General features: G+C 37.8%; 1 protein-coding gene across 3 annotated transcripts in view; it reads right to left on the bottom strand.

The window, feature by feature from the left end:
• ORC3 (origin recognition complex subunit 3) overlaps positions 1-17,380 on the bottom strand; it is a 61,123-nt gene that overhangs the window by 6,724 nt on the left and 37,019 nt on the right. For 2 of the 3 annotated variants that reach the window (XM_047760812.1, XM_047760828.1), the window contains 3 exons: positions 4,604-4,737; positions 1,848-1,927; positions 1,111-1,211 (listed from right to left, as the gene is read on the bottom strand). In XM_047760812.1, the coding sequence (XP_047616768.1) occupies positions 1,111-1,211; positions 1,848-1,927; positions 4,604-4,737 (315 nt within the window). The remainder of the gene's footprint in view (positions 1-1,110; positions 1,212-1,847; positions 1,928-4,603; positions 4,738-17,380) is intronic. The other variant, XM_047760820.1, reaches the window with a different exon arrangement.

Raw genomic sequence — 17,380 nt, 5'->3', positions numbered from 1 at the left:
TTGCGGGTTCAATCTCTGTCCTCATTCCGTTGGTTAAGGATCCGGTGTTGACATGAGCTGTCACAGACGCAGCTTGGGTTCTGGCATTGCTGTGGTGTAGGTCAGTGTCTACAGCTCTGATTGGACCCCCTAGCCTGGGAACCTCCATATGTCCCGAGTGCGGCCCTAAAAAGCAAAAAAAGTTAAAAAAAAATAGAGTAAGCAACAATATATATCAGTATTTTTTTCTACTTTTAAACTATTAAATTGCTTATTTTTCACACTTCTCATTTTTTTCTATATGGCATGTCCCAACTGTGGGTTAAATGGGTGATTTTACAGAGCTACACAGAGCTGGCTTATTGGGAAATCTAAAAATCAGAATGATCTTAAAATAGAGGTAGGAGGGAGTTCCCATTGTGGCTCAGCAGGTTAGAATCCAATCTAGTGTCCATGAGGATGTAGGTTTGATCACTGGTCTTGCTCAGTGGGTTAAAGGATCTGGTGCTGCTATGGCTATGGTGTAGGTCGCAGACGCGGCTCAGATCCCGTGTTGCTGTGGCTTTGGCGTAGGCCGGTGGCTACAGCTCCAATTAGACCCTTAGCCTGGGAACCTTCATATGCCGTGAGAGTGGCTCAAGAAAAGGCAAAAAGATTAAATAAATAAATAAAATAGAGGTACGACTGGTGGACTTATCTGACTCTGAGTACCTTCCTCACCATGCATTTAGTGCTGACAAGATCATAAGATGCACTAGTTTTCCTTGCAATCAGATGCCTTTTACTCAGGATAAAAAGGGCATTACAGCTGGTCTGGTCTGCTTTCGGTGCTTGGCCCAGATCCAGCAAAGACAGATCAAGGATAAAGTGCAACGCAAACACTTTGTTACCCCTGCCCCAGCCTAATGAACTAGATCAAATTTAAACCTGCCTTCTTGAACTGGCACTAAGAGAATGAACGAAGTCTTTTGCTTAGCCACCTTACTAAGGATGGAAAAGGAATCAAAATTACAAGTCGAGGCTGTATGGAGGGACCCAAGGGGCATCAAGCACTAGCTGGACAGTCCTCAGGCCAGTGTTATTTGGGCAAAGAGCCTACTTTTCAGCTCTTTAGAGCAACAACAGACTTACCTCACCAGACTGTCAATGAAGCTCACAATTTGTTCTCTGAGGACTTCAAATTTGGTCTGCTTCTTACTTGTTCTTCTTAACTCCTTCATTTCCAGTAAGGACTGTGGATGAAAGAACATACCTTTTCTGGTGATTGTGAGACAGAATCATTTGACAGACACTGCTCTTTTGCCAAACTAACAGAATAGATTCCATATGCTTTGTTTTGCTTAAATGGCTATTTTTTCCTACATTTATCATAACTTGGTATCATGGTACAAAGAAAACTCTACTTTGACAGCCAAGATCCTAAAGTTTAGTAGAACTATTCGAAAAAGACTATATTGGGGCTCATTTTTGCTCCATGTCAATCAAGAAAAGTATTGAAAAACTAATGAGTTAGGTTCTTTTGAATCTTTCAATTTGATCAAGCAAAAAACAAATGTATGCAGTGAGTAATCAGATTCCTTTTTGCAAGCATGTTCCCATTTTCCCTTATTACTAGTTGATTCTCTTTCTCTCTGAGGCTATAGGAACAGTTTCCACCTGTGTTGGCTAGTAAATTCCAGACTCTTACATGGAGAATAAGGACAGCAGTGGGATAAACAGGATGTTCATTTTATAAGTGAGTTACAAAGTCTGCTTTGTTCCTAGTTGTGGTTTAAACTGAAAACAAAAACACCCAGGCAAAGCTAATCTAAAGCACACGGGAGCATCATGGGATGGCAGCTGGAAGGAAAAGAAAGTAATCATCTGACCTTCTGAAGATGATAGAGGTCTGTCTTCTGAAGCCCCTTTGACTGTGACCCGGAAGTATCTTCTTCCTCTTTGGCTTCTGCTTTTAATACAAAATCAACATACAGCAGCTAGGGTAAATCCATTCAAGAGAACAAACATTTCTACTCCCTAATCCAAGGGAAAAAAGTTTCATCCATTTTTTTCTATGTAATGTGGCAAGGGATCAAGGTTCTAGCAGATAAATGATTTTTTCCCCAGAAGCTGAAGGTCAGTAAGTAAAAGTTATACTGTAGAGAGGTCTTCAAAAAACCAGCTACTGAATTTTTAAAATGTGACCACAATGAAAACCAAGACAAACAAAGCCCTCTCTTACCCTGAACCAACAGGAAAAAGCTCCAAATCTTTGTGCTGTTATAAATAGCTCTTACAAAACAAATTTATATTGTGTTCCTTTGATTATGCCACAACTGTAAACAAGACAAACCTATACCCCGACAAACTTGGCCTCGATCTCCCAATTCACTGCATTTGACACACTCTAGTTAAGTCTGAAGATGGTAGTGCATAAAAGTTTTGAAATGATCTACTAAAACACAAAATTTGCCAGGGTTCTTTAGCAAAGGAAACAGAAAACCAGTTCTGGTAAAAAAGGTGTAGCTGTGCTTCCAGGGAAGATGAGGCTCTAACAGCCTCTTCTGGTGCAGGGCAGGTTTTAGGAACCTCACACTCACTTGGCTTATTTGGCTAAACATAAGACAGGAGGATGCAGCTGGAGAGTCTGTGTTGTTCTCAAAGAATACATTTCTTTTTAGCTGTGGCTAATTCTTGGTTCAAGAAAGATATAATTTAAGGTTAAAATACCTAATAAATTCTTTGCTCCATTTCATTAACATGTAGCAGAGCCTTAAAAATAAATCTGGTGTGACACTCCGACCTACTTACCCCTCTAAATGTAATTTTAAGCCTAAACTGTCATATGCAGTAACTGTCAAAAAACCAGAGGTAGCGTATAATGAAATATTTCTACTTATCCAATATGAGGGGTGAGATTAATTTCACTTTTTATTAGCAATGTGTTACTTTTGAAAATAGAGAAGTTTGTTTATTCAAGACATTGGTTTTGCTTCAACTTATGAAATTCTTTATTCTTCAGACTGTTAATCAGCTTAATTTCCAACCTTCCCATTTCTAAAAGTTGCATTCCTTTATTTAGTATTAGCACATCACAGAATTTGTTCCCTAGCTTATGTCACATGAACTGTAATTAAAATTATCATAATAGCTGCAGTTTCAGTTTACAAAAATCCTGCGTCGTTTTATAAAAGATTGAAATTTACTTAATTTATCTTATATTCTTCTAAATCTTTTATCCTATTTATTTACTTAAGGGTGACTTCTCACTGTCCTAGTGACCATAATAAGGTGGCGTTCAAATTGTGAGTCAGTGAGGGAAAAAAAAAAAAAATGAGCTGGTGGTTAAGAAAAAGGTGGACTCTGGGGTTAGCTATGAGATCTCAAGCAAGTTACTTTCTCTTCCTGGGCTTTAGTTTCTGCTGTAGCTCCACACAGTATGATACAATTTCTAGCCCTTTAAAATTTTTATGTGTGTGGTTAAGTGCACACTGTCCTGCGAATGCAGTGCAGAGCAATGCCTATGCATGACCTGGAGGGAGCCTTTGTGGCTTGAGGGGCACCACTCCAGTCAGCAAACTGGCCCTTTCATCTTCCACTGGCTAAGCACTTATCAGGGGCCTAGCGCTGCAGCTCTGGACAGACAGGAGGGATTTCAGCAAAGGCAGTTTCCTAAATCCAAAGGATCTTTAAGACAAAGGAACACTTGCCAGCCACAGAAAGGATGATATGGACTGTCCAAGTGAAATGTTTTCACCAGGCCATGTCCAAGCTATGTGCTTATACACCCAGCTGCCTCTTTTCTCCAGATTCCATTAAAAATTTCCCTAAGTAGGGGAAATAAAAAGTGAACATTTTGTTTGTTTTACCAAAAAACAAAACAAAACAAAAACAAAAAAACATATTTTGGTTCTAGAAACAGAGCAAGAGAAGAATTCAAGAAAAAAGATCAGTATCAATCCACAGAGCCCCCTCAGAACAAAGACGTCTTGGAGCATCAGAGTGCAGAAAGGCTACCTGTGTGCAAGCAATGGGCCCTGCAGAGGTCACACCAGATAAAGGCAACTGTGCCCTCCAAAGCTGAGGAATGCCAGGCAGCCACAGTTCATTTAAGATTCAAAGAGTCAGGCTTTGTAAATCTGATTAAAGCAAACTTCATGCATATTTTGTAATCAGCATACCAATGAGCCTCATTGCTGTGAAAGCAGTTCGCAGCTATTAATTTTCAGGCTTACAAATGATTTATGCAGTGTTTTTGAAATCTATAAAGAACTTGATGAAATGCTTAAGAAAACACATCTAAAAAGAGTCCTTAATTATAATGCCCTACTGCCCGCTATTCTCTCCGATCTGATTTCTTTGTGTTGCCTTTTTTTCAAGGTAAGTCCTTTAAATTGTTCTTTTGGAGAAAGAAAATTTTTTTCCCAACCCACTTGGTATTTTTTCATTGTTTAAACAAAATGTGGAAAAGAACCATTTGGCCTAGCTGTGGTTGTCAAGATGTGCTATTCAGAGGTTTGATATACTGACTGATCACGATCTACATTATCTCTTCATCTCAACACATCAGACGTGGGATTTTCCATGTTATTTTAGTTAAATGACTGTCATAGCCAGTAGAATTGGCAAGATATCATATTCTCACCATCAAGGCTCTGAAACTGGGCCAGGAACTCCTCCATTCTCTTTGCTGCGTTGCCAAGCTGCTTTTCAGAAGAAGACTTAAAAACTTTGAAACATTTCTGAAGTATGGTCACCAGTTCATCCTTTGCCAACATCCTAGAACAGAATCAGTGACCAGAGATGTAATACACCTGGAAAATATACTTAAGAACACTGTCTACATGTTAAATGTTTCTGGTCAGAAGATAATGTAATATCCTTCATTAGTAGCTACCAACTTTTTGGGCTAGATTTTCTTCAATGTTATGTCATGTACAAGAGTTCTCATGATAAAGCTCAACTTGGAAAATTTACAAAGAGCTGGGTTCATAGCCTGACACTGGCATTTACTATGTTTGTAATATAGAACAAATTACTAAACATTTGATCCTTGGCTTCCTTGTCTGTAATATGGACATGGGAACTCACATATGTTACAAGTTAGAAGGAAGCTTAAGAATTCAATGAGAAGATGCATTTGAAGAATCTAGCACAGGGCTTAACTATTACCACACAGTGGACACTTAAGATTAGCTTTCCTTTCCTTCAGATCTAAATGTAAGTAAGAGAGAGACAAGAAACGTCTGCTGGGGATACAACACTCATGCTAAATGAAAACTTACTTGAAATGACCAAAAGAAGTAGCACAATGATTTCTTTAATTATTACCATTTTAGCTAGACTTTATAAATAAACTCTGTGGGCTTTATAAACAAACATCGGTCAGCAAATCCACCGAACTTGAAACAGGTAGGCAATTCTGCTTGTTTTATAGCACAGGTTAGGATGATTGTGTAACTCCTTCAAGGCCATAGAGGAAATCTTTGTTAGAAAAGGAGAAGGAACACACAGACTCTAAAATTAAGATGCTGTTTTCATACTTACTACTTATAGGATCTCTCCCCTAAGATCATACTCAGTAGCAGATGAAAGTATGATGATTAAAAGTTCTTATATTAATTATGAAGAAACAATCAGACAAACCCAGAATCTGGGCCATTCTGCAAGAAAACTATCTTTGACACTTTTCATAATAAAAAATTGGGAGAAAATACTAATATTACTAAGTTAGAAAAAAAATAAAACTAAGTAGACTACAATATCCTAGAAATTAAGTTAGTTACTTCAACTAAAATTTAAACCCCAAAACAAAAACAAACAAATGAAGAAGACAGTCATATAATCCATAAATACAGAAACTGGTAGGTATGGACAAAAAGTAAATTTGCCATGGTTTTAAGAAAAAAATAAATGAAAAAATTATCTAAAGTGTAAGCTTTATCTGTGAAATGAACGGAAGTTAACAGGTCAAAGAAAACTAAGCCAACACATTTAATTCTTGGTTACATTTGAGATTATTTAAAATTTCTGGCTTTCTATTGCCCAGGTGGAGTCCCACTATTTAGAGAAGAGGGTCAAAGTCAGAGACACTTGATGAACAACTGTCACACCTGGCCTCTAGACCTACTCGAACAGACCAGATCAGCATTTCCAGGGTGCCAGGAATCAGGGCACAGCTTGGTGGGAGAGCAGAGGCTGAGGACACACTGGCAGGGGTCTATCCCACACAGGCAGCACCCTGAGGACTAGCTTCCCAGGATACAGGCAGCTACACCTCACATCTGTTTGCAGCTTAGAAAACTGAATACTGACAGGAGGGAAGTTCAGCATATTATTCATTTTCAGGATGCTAGAAAAAGTAGATTTACATCATACAATTTTGCAATCAAACTTCACTAGACATAACTTATAATATGGCATTGGATTGGAAGGGGTGGCTTTCATTTCAGGTGTAAACTTCCAGGTGTAAACTCTTTTTTTACTGTTTCCAGAGTAACAAAAAATCTTACATTTCCCCAAGTACTCTCAGGTTTAATAAGAAAGAAGACTTGAAATAAGGCTTATTAGAGTTAATAATGCTATCAATTCAATAAAGCCATTAATTAAAAATTTTCAATTACATTATATACACACACAAAAAACAAAGAAAGGTGCCTGCTATGATCACTACTACCAGCATCATGCTAGACTCCATTCTACAACAAATTAAGAAAAAGGAAACAAGTGGTACAAACATCCGAAAGGAAGATGAAGTTTATTCATTGCATATGATATGACTCTAAGGTTAGAAAGTCTAAGAAAGCTATGGACGTATGAAAGGGTGTGTGGATATAGGGCAAATACATATACATATGTATGTGTACATACACGTTAATATCTTACATTTTCTTATGACCAATATCTTGCATTAAACTATGGAAAAAAGAGCATGTTTAAAATGACAAGAAAAACTGTAGAACATTCTAACAAATGTATAAGACATAGCATAAAATGAAAGCCCTGAACAGACCGTCAATGCTGTAAAGATATAAATTCATTCCAAATTAGTCCATATTTTTAACACTTTGTGAAACAAAATTACAGTGGGCATTTTTTAAAAGTCCATTAGAATCAGACTAAAATTTATCTGGAAAAAATATTTTTCCTACAAAAGAGGAACAATGTGTGTACACTTAAGTGTGAGTAGTGGGGCTATTAATATATCAAAAGGTATAAGCCATATGGATTAAAATCAGATGGTACTGGCATAGGAATAGAGAGGCCAGTAGGAGGAATAGGAATCTGGAAAGAGATCAAGGTACATACAAGAATTTGGTACATGCCACAAAGGTACCATTTCAAATCTGAAGGGAAGGGATGGAGAATATTGGAAACAACTAGTTTGAAAAAAAAATAGGTCACCACCTCATATTCAGAAAGAATAAAAATGTCTGGGGTGGGGATGGGGAAAAAACTGGTCCATCAATCATGAAACATTAGATGAAAACAAAGAAAGATAGATATTTAAGTCTGCTAATATCCAGCATCAGCAAGATACTGATACAAATATTGATACATTGTTGGTGCAAGTATACTTTGGTACAAGTGTTTATATTTAATTTAATTTATTTATTTATTTTGTCTTTTTGCCTTTTCTAGGGCTGCTTCCGCAGCATATGGATGTTCCCAGGCAAGGGGTCTAATTGGAGCCGCAGCCACCGGCCTATGCCAGAGATACAGCAATGCGGAATCGGAGCCCAGTCTGCAACCTACACCACACCTCAGGGCAACATGGGATCCTTAACCCACTGAGCAAGGCCAGGGATCAAACCTGCAACCTCATGGTTCCTAGTCCGACTTGTTAACCACTGAGCCACGATGGGAACTCCCAGTGTTTCTATTTTAGATTCAGAAAGTGTATGTACTTACTTAGTGAAAATAATGATACTAATGTGCAAACCCGGTGATTACTTTTGTAACAATGGAGAATTAGAAACAATCTAAATATAGATCAAACAAGGGACTAACTAAAGTGTTACACTTTGTCAAAACAAGGGATATTACATAGCAGTGATAAACAATGAAGTAATACAAGTGATGACAGCTAACTTTTTAAACAAATTATTCACTGATTTATTTGGCTGCACCCATCACATGCATAAGTTCCTGCGCCAGGGATCCAGCTGGTGCCACAGCAGCAATAATGTCAGATCCTTAAGCCACTGAGCCACCAAGGAACTCCAACAGCTAACATTTATATGCACACACATATATATACCAGGCATCATTTGATTGCCACAACACCACATCATACAGATCCTATTCTGCAGCTGAGGCTCAGATTCAATCCCTGGCCTGGGAAATTCCATATCGGCCATAAAATAATAATAATAATAAATAAAATGGTAATCAGGTCTTATTGAAATGACATTTGACCAAACACATGAAGGAGGTAAGATTATTAGCCATACAAGAATGTAGGAGAAGAGCTTTTCCTGGCAGAGAACATGCATGCAAAGGCCTTATAGTGGGTATATGTCTGGCCCATTCCAGAAAAACAAAGAAGCCAAGGTGACTGAAGTAGAAGGCAAGACCAAGTAGTAGGAGATGAAATCAGAGAGTGGGAATGGAGGGCTAAATCAGTAGGGTCATCATACATCAACTCTTGTTCTACTCTGAGGGAAAAGAAGAGTTTGAGCAAAGGAGTAACATTATCGGATGTACTTTAAAAGGATTATTCTGCTATTTTGAGAAAACCATAAGGGAACATGTGCGGAAGCAAGGAAATCGGCAGGCTATGGCAATATTCCAGATGAAAGATGACGGTGACCTGGACAATGGTTGTACCAATGAGGGAAGGTGGCAAGAAGAGATTTGATTCTTGAGGTATTTTGAAGGCAGAACCCAGGTTTTTGGATTGGAACAATCGGAAGGATGGAAAGACTGCATGAAGCTTCTAGGTTTCAGGGGGAAGATAAGACATTAAATTCTGAACATGGAAACTATGAGATGTATAATCAGAAGTCCAGGTGGACGTGTAGATCAGTAGATGGACATAAGAGCCTGGCACTTGGGAGAAAAGTGTGAGCTTTTGATTAAGCCTCAGGGAACCATAATGTTAGGCTGTCAGGGAGAAGAGAAACCACTAAAGAAGATGGAGGGGGAGGAGCATGCTCTGTGGTAGGAGTTAAACCAAGAGAATTTAGGCCCTGGAAGTCATTAAGGAAGGAGTGATAAACTCTGTTAGATGCTAATAAGTGGTTACCGCAAATGAAGACAGAATCCACCACCTGATTTAGAAACATGAAGGTCACTGGTGACCTTGATCAAAGTAGTTTTGATAAACTGCAAAAACCAAATCAGCTAAAGAGAGAAGGACTAGAGGCAGTGTGACAATGTTTTAAAATTTTGGTGGATTCCGTCTAGCATTTTGCTTTAAAACAAATAGAATAAAATTGAAAAGAAAATACGGTTGTCCCTTGGGATCTGTAACTCCTGCAGATACAATAATCTGAGGCCGCTCAAACCCCTTATATAAAATGGCACAGTATTTGCATATATACCTAAGCACATCTGGCCAGATACTTTAATTCATCTCTTGTTAACTTATAATACCTAAAACAGTGTAAATTGTATTGGAAATACAATATAAATACTACGTAAATAGTTGCTAGTGCGTAGCAAATTCACTTTTCCCCCTGCTTTTTGGAAATTTTTGGAATTTTTAAAAAAATATTTTCAATCTGTGACTGGTTGTATCCATGTGATGTGGAATCTGCAGATACAGAGAATGAACTGTACCAAAATTTAAAAGTTTGAACGCCCGCATACTAGATTACTTTAAAGGAAAAGGCAAAACAAACACATCTAAGGTCTCATTAACGCTGAAAAAGCTATTTTTCTTTAACCAGCTTGATTAAGTGATTATACCACTTTCAAGTAAATGGTTCAAAAAAAGCTTGTGATACTTAATGTCTTAAAAGCTTTATAGGTTGTTATAAAAAAGTTCCCTTAACTAAGAAAGAGAATCATTTAGCAATCATTAAAAGCAATCATCCTGCAGGGCAATGAGTGTTCTGCTTCATCATGCAGAAAGCAAATAATTTCTGGTTAAGTACTGATTATATAAATGTCTGATTGAGAACAGGCCAGAAGGAGAAACTGGCTCAATCCGTGGCTAATGTAAAGATCTTCTCAATAGTGAGCTGTCAAGTTCTAAACAGACACTACCATTATAAAATAGCTTCAGCAAATATTCAAAGACTCAAACCTGCAAATATATCAATAAAGACTACAATAAAGAAAAACAATAAAGAAAACAATAGCTTACCAAAGAAACTTTCAGACTGTTTTCTTCAAAGAAAACACAAAGCAATCACACATGATCATAACAAGTAAAAGAGACTAAAAATATGCATAATTCCTAGTAAGCCTTGATATTTCACATTAGAGACCACTTCCTCTGAGAAAGTGCTCAATCTCCCAAACAGAGATTAAGTGTCCAGCCTATTAGTTCCTTAGCACCCTAGACCTCGCCCAACACAACACTTATTACCCTACATTGTAACTGCCTGTCTGCTTAAACCTTAAATCTCCCACTTGGCCGAAATTCAGTGTTGGTAAGGTCCAGGGTCATCTTTGTCATCAGGTCAGTGGCTCCACATATCAAGCATTAAAAAAACATTTTTTGCATGGCTGAACAAGGCAATAGCAATGAACCAATAAAAAATTTCATGGTCTCAGGTGAAGAATAATTTCTCCATTTTCAAACTGGCTCATGCAGGGGAGCACCTGGAAGTCAGGGCACCCTTTGTGGAACACCATGCTCTTTTCTGCATGTCAAAATGAATAATGTTAATTCTACCACACGGTTAGAAACAATTTTAGTGAGGTAAAATATATACATATTTTATTGATGCACTACAAAAGAAATTGATTTCAGAAGAAATAAAACTGTCTAAGTTTGAGCAGCTATTTCTGATTTTTTTAAATCAATTTTTTTTTTGTCTTTTTGTCTTTTCTAGGGCTGCAGCCACGGCACATAGAGGTTCCCAGGCTAGGAGCCTAATCAGAGCTGTAGCCACCAGCCTATGCCAGAGCCACAACAACGTGAGATCTAAGCTACATCTGCAACCTACACCACAGCTCACAGCAACGCCAGATCCTTAACCCACTGAGCAAGGGCTGGGATCAAACCGGCAACTTCATGTTTCCTAGTTGGATTCATTAACCACTGAGCCACGACGGGAACTCCTTAAATCAGTATTTCTTAGCTATGTATCATTTTACTAGCAGAAAAATTGGTGGCAGGCACTAAATGTTTAATAAAGAAAATCAAAATGCAAATGCAGATCTTTTTTCTGTTTATTGAGCTAAAAGCCATTGCTCACCATTAGCAGTACCTTAGTCTAGTTTTAGAACTGATTTGAGGGCAACTGCTTAAAGCCATCTAGCTTCTGTTTCTTTGATGGCTCCATTTTTTCCCTCAATTTTTTTGTACCCCTCACTCATTCCTGATTATTTTCTGGAACAGTGTTTCTCAAAGTGTGGTCCCTGGACCACCTGTCCAATGTGGTGAAGTGCTTATTAAATGCAGATTCCTGCCGATTACCATATCTAAGTTCCCAACAGTCAGATTCAGAATCTTTGTGGGGAAAGTAGAAATCTACATGTTTAAATACCTCAGTTGATTCTTATGAACTAAAGCCTGAAAACTACTATTCTAAAAGCAGTGACACTCAGCGTCCTCTGCTTTAAAAGGGGCTTCAACAATTCAGCTGTTTGTCTGATTTTACCACCAACCCACAGAAAATTATGGAGGACCTGATATAATGGAAATTCAGGAATAGTGGTTCCTGTTTTAAAAGAAATCGTATTTAATGGTGCAGCCTCATATAGCTTCTGCATGGAAAAATCCTGATCATCAAATGTTAGATTATTGCTATTTATGATGCATCTCATAGACTGAAGAGGCTGTGTCATTTTTCATAATGAGATCTTTAAATATCATCTAAAGTTGATCTGCAAAGTAAGGAAACAATGCATTATTTAGATTCCAAATCCCCAGTCTCTTTGAACTGAGCTAAAGTGATCAAATGTTAATATTATTACTTGGGTCATGTTTTTGTAACTCAATGAAAGCTGAGCTGACCTGCTAATATATTACTGTTTAACTCAAAAGCCTTATTCAGAAATTAGAATATACTCTTTCAGTCTAAAATAAATTCCTTCAGCTATCAAACAACTTCAGTTTACAAATCCGTTTCTGTAGCAAGCTTGTAAGGTTACACTTGGGATAAGCAGACTAGACACTGTGGCTCCTTTCATTTATATGTCTGCACCCTGTGCCAAGATGACTAGTGTTAAGATAGGAGGGAGGTTTGGGTCCACAGAAGCTTTCTCTGCTTGCTCCTTTTAAAATTTTGGGTATGCTCTGAACATGGACTACTGGCCACAAACCCATATAAATTTCCTTTTATGCCACCTCTCAAATAATTGGAATAGAGTTAAAACACTGACTGAACTTTGAAAATTCAATTTAAATTCTAGCTCTGCCAGCTGCAGAAGAGTCACTCAATGTTTCTGGCTTCGGTTTCTTTAATGGAGAAAAAAATGGGATAACTCTAGATGAATGATTCTTAGTTGATGGGGTGGGGAGCGCAGTAAATTCTGCTAAGAAGAAGGGTACACTTTTCACTATCCCCAGTCTAAGAGCCATTGCTGTGATGCTCCACTACTGCTCTGAGGGGCAGTATTCTTCAGTCCAGCTGACTCATTATGGTCCTGCTGTAAGTTGAGGACTTTATAATTTATGTTAACACTTAAAACCTTTTTGTTGAAGCATGGTTTTTCTAATTTTAAAAGTTTAAAAAATTCTTGGTCTAGTGTTTGATTTTTACATGGCTGTTTAGCAATTCTCTCCAACAAAGAGGTAATTTTTTCTTCTTAATGTCTTTCAGAGCTGACCACACAAAGTCACTCAGCTAGCATGATTTTTACCACTTTGTTCACAAATGGTGTTTTAACTTATAATATATCCTTACATAACAATACATAGTTGAGTGAAAACTAACCAACTCATATCCTGTGTAGGAATGTGGTCCTCATGCTCCAAGAGCTGACTCGGAAAGGTTACAGAAGACATGCAGAAGGAACCACAGCAATCATGTTTAATTACGACATATTATCAACACATACCTGCATGCTCCCCACACATCAATGTCCTATTGCCTATGTTTTAAAATAACTGTGATATAAAATTCTATAGGTCTTTTTCCACTCATGAATATACAACATTTTCCAACATTATTACAAATTCCTTGTAAATATTTTTAATTGAGAAACAACTGACAGGAGTTCTCTTTGTGGCTCAGTGGTTAAGGAATCTAGTAACTAGAAACCATGAGGTTGAGGGTTCGATCCCTGGCCTCGCTCAGTGGGTTAAGGATCTGGCAGTGCAGTGAGCTGTGGTGTAGGTCGCAGACATGGCTCAGATCTGGCATTGCTGTGGCTCTGGTGTAGGCCAGCAACAACAGCTCTGATTAGACCCCTAGCCTGGGAACCTCCATATGCCGTGGGTGCGGCCCTAAAAAAAAGACAAAACAAAAAGAAAAAGAAACAACTGAAATATATCAGTTACAGGTGTAAAACATGATCCAATATATGTATATATTGTGAAATGACCAGCACAGTAAGTCTAGTTAACATCTGTCATCGTACATAATTATACTTTTTTCTTTCAATGAGAACTTTTAAGATCTACCCTCTTAGCAACTCTCAAATATGCAGTAGTGTTTTTAACTATAGCCATCATACTGAACTTTACATCACCAGGGTTTCTTTATCTTATAACTAAAAGTTTATACCTTTTGACCACTATCATCAATTTGCCCACCACCCACCTCTGGCAACCACTGATCTGTTCTCTGTATCTATGAGTTCAGTGTTATGGCAGGATTTCCTTCTTTTTATTTCTGAAAAATAGTTATACACACACACACACACACACACACACCTTGCTTATTCATTCATCCAGTGAGGGACACTTAGGTTGTTTCCTATCTTGGTTATTGTAAACAATGTTGTAATAAACATGTAATAAACAAGTATCCCTGACTTTTTGTCCACATCTATCTGTACAGAGGGGAAAAGATCTTTCTGAGTTAGTGTTTTCATTTCCTTCTGATAAATACCCAGTAGTGGAATTGCTGGGTCACAAAGTAGCTCTGTTTTCAACTTCCTGAGGAAACCTCCTTCCTATTCCCCATATTGGCTGCACCAAATCACATTTCCACCAACAGGGCAGGGTTCGCTTTTCTCCATACTCTCACCAACACTTGTTACTACTTCTCTTTTTGATAATAGCCATTCTAACAGGTGATATCTTATTGTGGTTTTGATTTGCATTTACTAATGATTAGTGATAGCACCTTTTCCCATACCTGTTGGCCATCTGCATATTCACTTCAGAAAAATATTTACTCATGTCCTCTTATTTTTTATTTGTTTTTGTTTGTTTGTTTTGTTTTTGTCTTTTTGCCATTTCTCAGGCCGCTTCCACGACATATGAAGGTTCTCAGGCTAGGGGTCTAATCAGAGCTGTAGCCGCCAGCCTACGCCACAGCCACAGCAACGTGAGGATCCGAGCCGCATCTGCAACCTACACCATAGCTCACGGCAACGCCGGATCCTCAACCCACTGAGCAAGGCCAGGGATCGAACCCACACCCTCACGATTCCTAGTCAGATTCGTTAACCACTGAGCCACAACAGGAACTCCATCATATCCTCTTATTTTTTAATCAAAATTTTTCTATTGAGTGTATGATTTTTTATATATTTTTAGATATTGACCACTCATCAAATGTATGATTTACAAATATTTTCTCTCATTCTGTAGGGTACCTTTTCATTTTGTTGATAGTTTTGTTTGCTATGTAAATGCTTTTTAGTTTCATGTAGTCTCATTTGTTTACTTTTGCTTTTGTGCCTTGCTTTTGGGGTCAAAGCCAAAAAAAAAAAAAAAAATCATTGCCAAGACCAATGCCAAGAAGCCTATGCCTTGTTTTCTTCAAGCTTTTATGGTTCCAACTCTATGTTTAGGTCTTTAATCCATTTTGAGCTGATTTTCATGTACACTGTAAGACAGTGGTGTAGTTTTCCCAAAACCATTTACTGAAGACTGTCCTTTCTCCATGGTATATTCTTGGCTTCTTTGTCTTAAATTAATTGTCCATGTAAGCATGGGTTTGTTTCTGGGTTCTCTGTTCTGCTCCATTTCATCTGTGCATCTGTTTTCATGCCAGTATCATACTTTGATTACTATAATTTTGTAATGTAGTCTGAAATCAGGAAGCATGATGCCTCTACCTGTACTCTTCTTTCTCAAGATTATTCTGGCTCTCTGGGGTCCTTTGTGGTTCCATTCAAATGTTAGGAATTAAGTACTTTTTAATGGCCACAAAATATTTCATCAAGAAGATCTATGGTAATTTAAACATGTCAGTTTCCAGAGAAAAGGGATTTTTCAAGAGAAATACTGCCTTTAAGGCACTTCTCAACAAAAATGTCAAATTGGAAATGTTACTAGACTGTGTTTCTAACAGCCCCTTTATGTTTCTTTCCAAAGTAACATTCAGTGATCATTTTAACCTTCTTTTCCCTCATGACTTGAACCATTTGAAGATAGGTGATGAGACTGGTTTCCTATATTCAGATGATTCCTATTTAGAGTGCCTCAACTGACAAGTATCCCTGACTTTTTGTCCACATCTATCTGTACAGAGGGGAAAGGAAAAATTCCAGTTTGGAGATGGCCAGGTTCCTTTCTCTCTTGTCGTTCCCTGACTCTTGCCTGTCCTTGCTGTAGCTGCTATAGTTGATCCTTTAATATTCCTATATTTCTGACCTCAGTTTAGCAAAATGTCTGAAGCTTCACTTTCTATGTACTGCTTCTGCTTTACTTAGATCCCCAAAACCCCACTAGATCTTAGCAAAGAACAGTGGAGAGTATAACAGCTTTGAAGTCAGACCTTGATTAGAATCCTGGTTCCACCAACAGCTAGGAAATCTCAGGTAAATCGCTTAAACCCTATCTGTGCTTCAGTTTTCCCAAGAGTAGCTAACAATGTCTGCCACAAAGGTGTACTTGAGTATTAGACTGGAAAATGTACTGAAAGTGCCCAACACAGCCTGGCACACAGCAAGCTTTCATAAACTCTGGTTACTACTGTCCATTAGTATATACCATTCCTATTATTGCACACATTTCCTTACCCTAGTTTGGAACTGGTATTCTTGATCCTTGACTTGTATCCCAGGATTACTAGTACCAGGGAGATGCAGAGGGAAAAAAACAAGTCCCTCCCTGACAAAGAAATCTATGAATTTGGAAATACCCAACTGGAAAAGGAAGGTAATCACTAATCATGAAGGTTAAAGAGGAAACCCAGCAAGAATCAATTGGGTATTTGAGATAAGTATGTTGCCTTGAATGGAAAGCAAAAGAAATCTCAGAAACATCCCAGTTGAAGTATATAAATACATAGAAATCTCTTACTGGAATTAAAAAAAAAAAAGAAATAAAACACAGCTTTTCAGTTTCCATGAGGAGTTATTTTTCCAGATAGCATAAAATTAGGTTCCTATCTTAAGCTGCACCTGCTAGATTACTAACAACTGTGTTATTAAGTCTCTGGACTTTAAGTGCTTTCAATGTGAATTTTCCTCCTACTGTGCCCATCTGTTCTTTTATTGTGGGGCTAGAGGAAGCCAAGACTTAATATATATTCAGTTCTCAGACTTCTTTATGATATTTTCATATAAGCATTTATATCTACTAAGGAAAATTATAGGACTGTGCAGAAACAATTCACACTTGATTTTCCTTTTCTCGCTATCCAAAGGGTCATTATTTTTATGAAAGACTAAAAAGTCACCATTCAGGTAAGAAATAAAGCCAAGGAAAACAAATAATTACAACTTTAAAAGGTAAGTTTGTCAGGGATAATAAAGGATCTTCGATAACACCAAGATATCTTATTTATGCATATTATATTAGAAAGATAACTTAAAGACTCTTCAAATGTTAATGTGGACAGAGCCAGCTTAGGTTGGGAAGGATCAAGGCCACTGCCTACTGGTGGTTGCTCCTCATCAAGATCAGCAGTGACCTCCTTCCCAGGAGGCATTTCACCCAGTGATGCTGCTCCTGAACCCAACGAGGTTGGGGCCATGTGAGATCACTTTCTCTACTATCAAGCCGGCTGGATTAAAGTGATCCATACCTAAGTTCTCCCTGTGTAGTATCAATATTTGACTAAACACACTCATTTTACCTAAAAATCAAAAGTTCAAAAATAAGGTAAAAAGAGCAAAGGTGTGCTACATTAAACCACTATATGCTACAAATATAAATTCAAGATATATGCATATATTAGAT

The sequence above is a fragment of the Phacochoerus africanus genome, chromosome 2 (genome assembly GCF_016906955.1).
Source record: "Phacochoerus africanus isolate WHEZ1 chromosome 2, ROS_Pafr_v1, whole genome shotgun sequence".
In the NCBI taxonomy this organism is placed as follows: Eukaryota; Metazoa; Chordata; class Mammalia; order Artiodactyla; family Suidae; genus Phacochoerus; species Phacochoerus africanus.
This window is presented reverse-complemented; position numbering and strand designations above follow the sequence as displayed.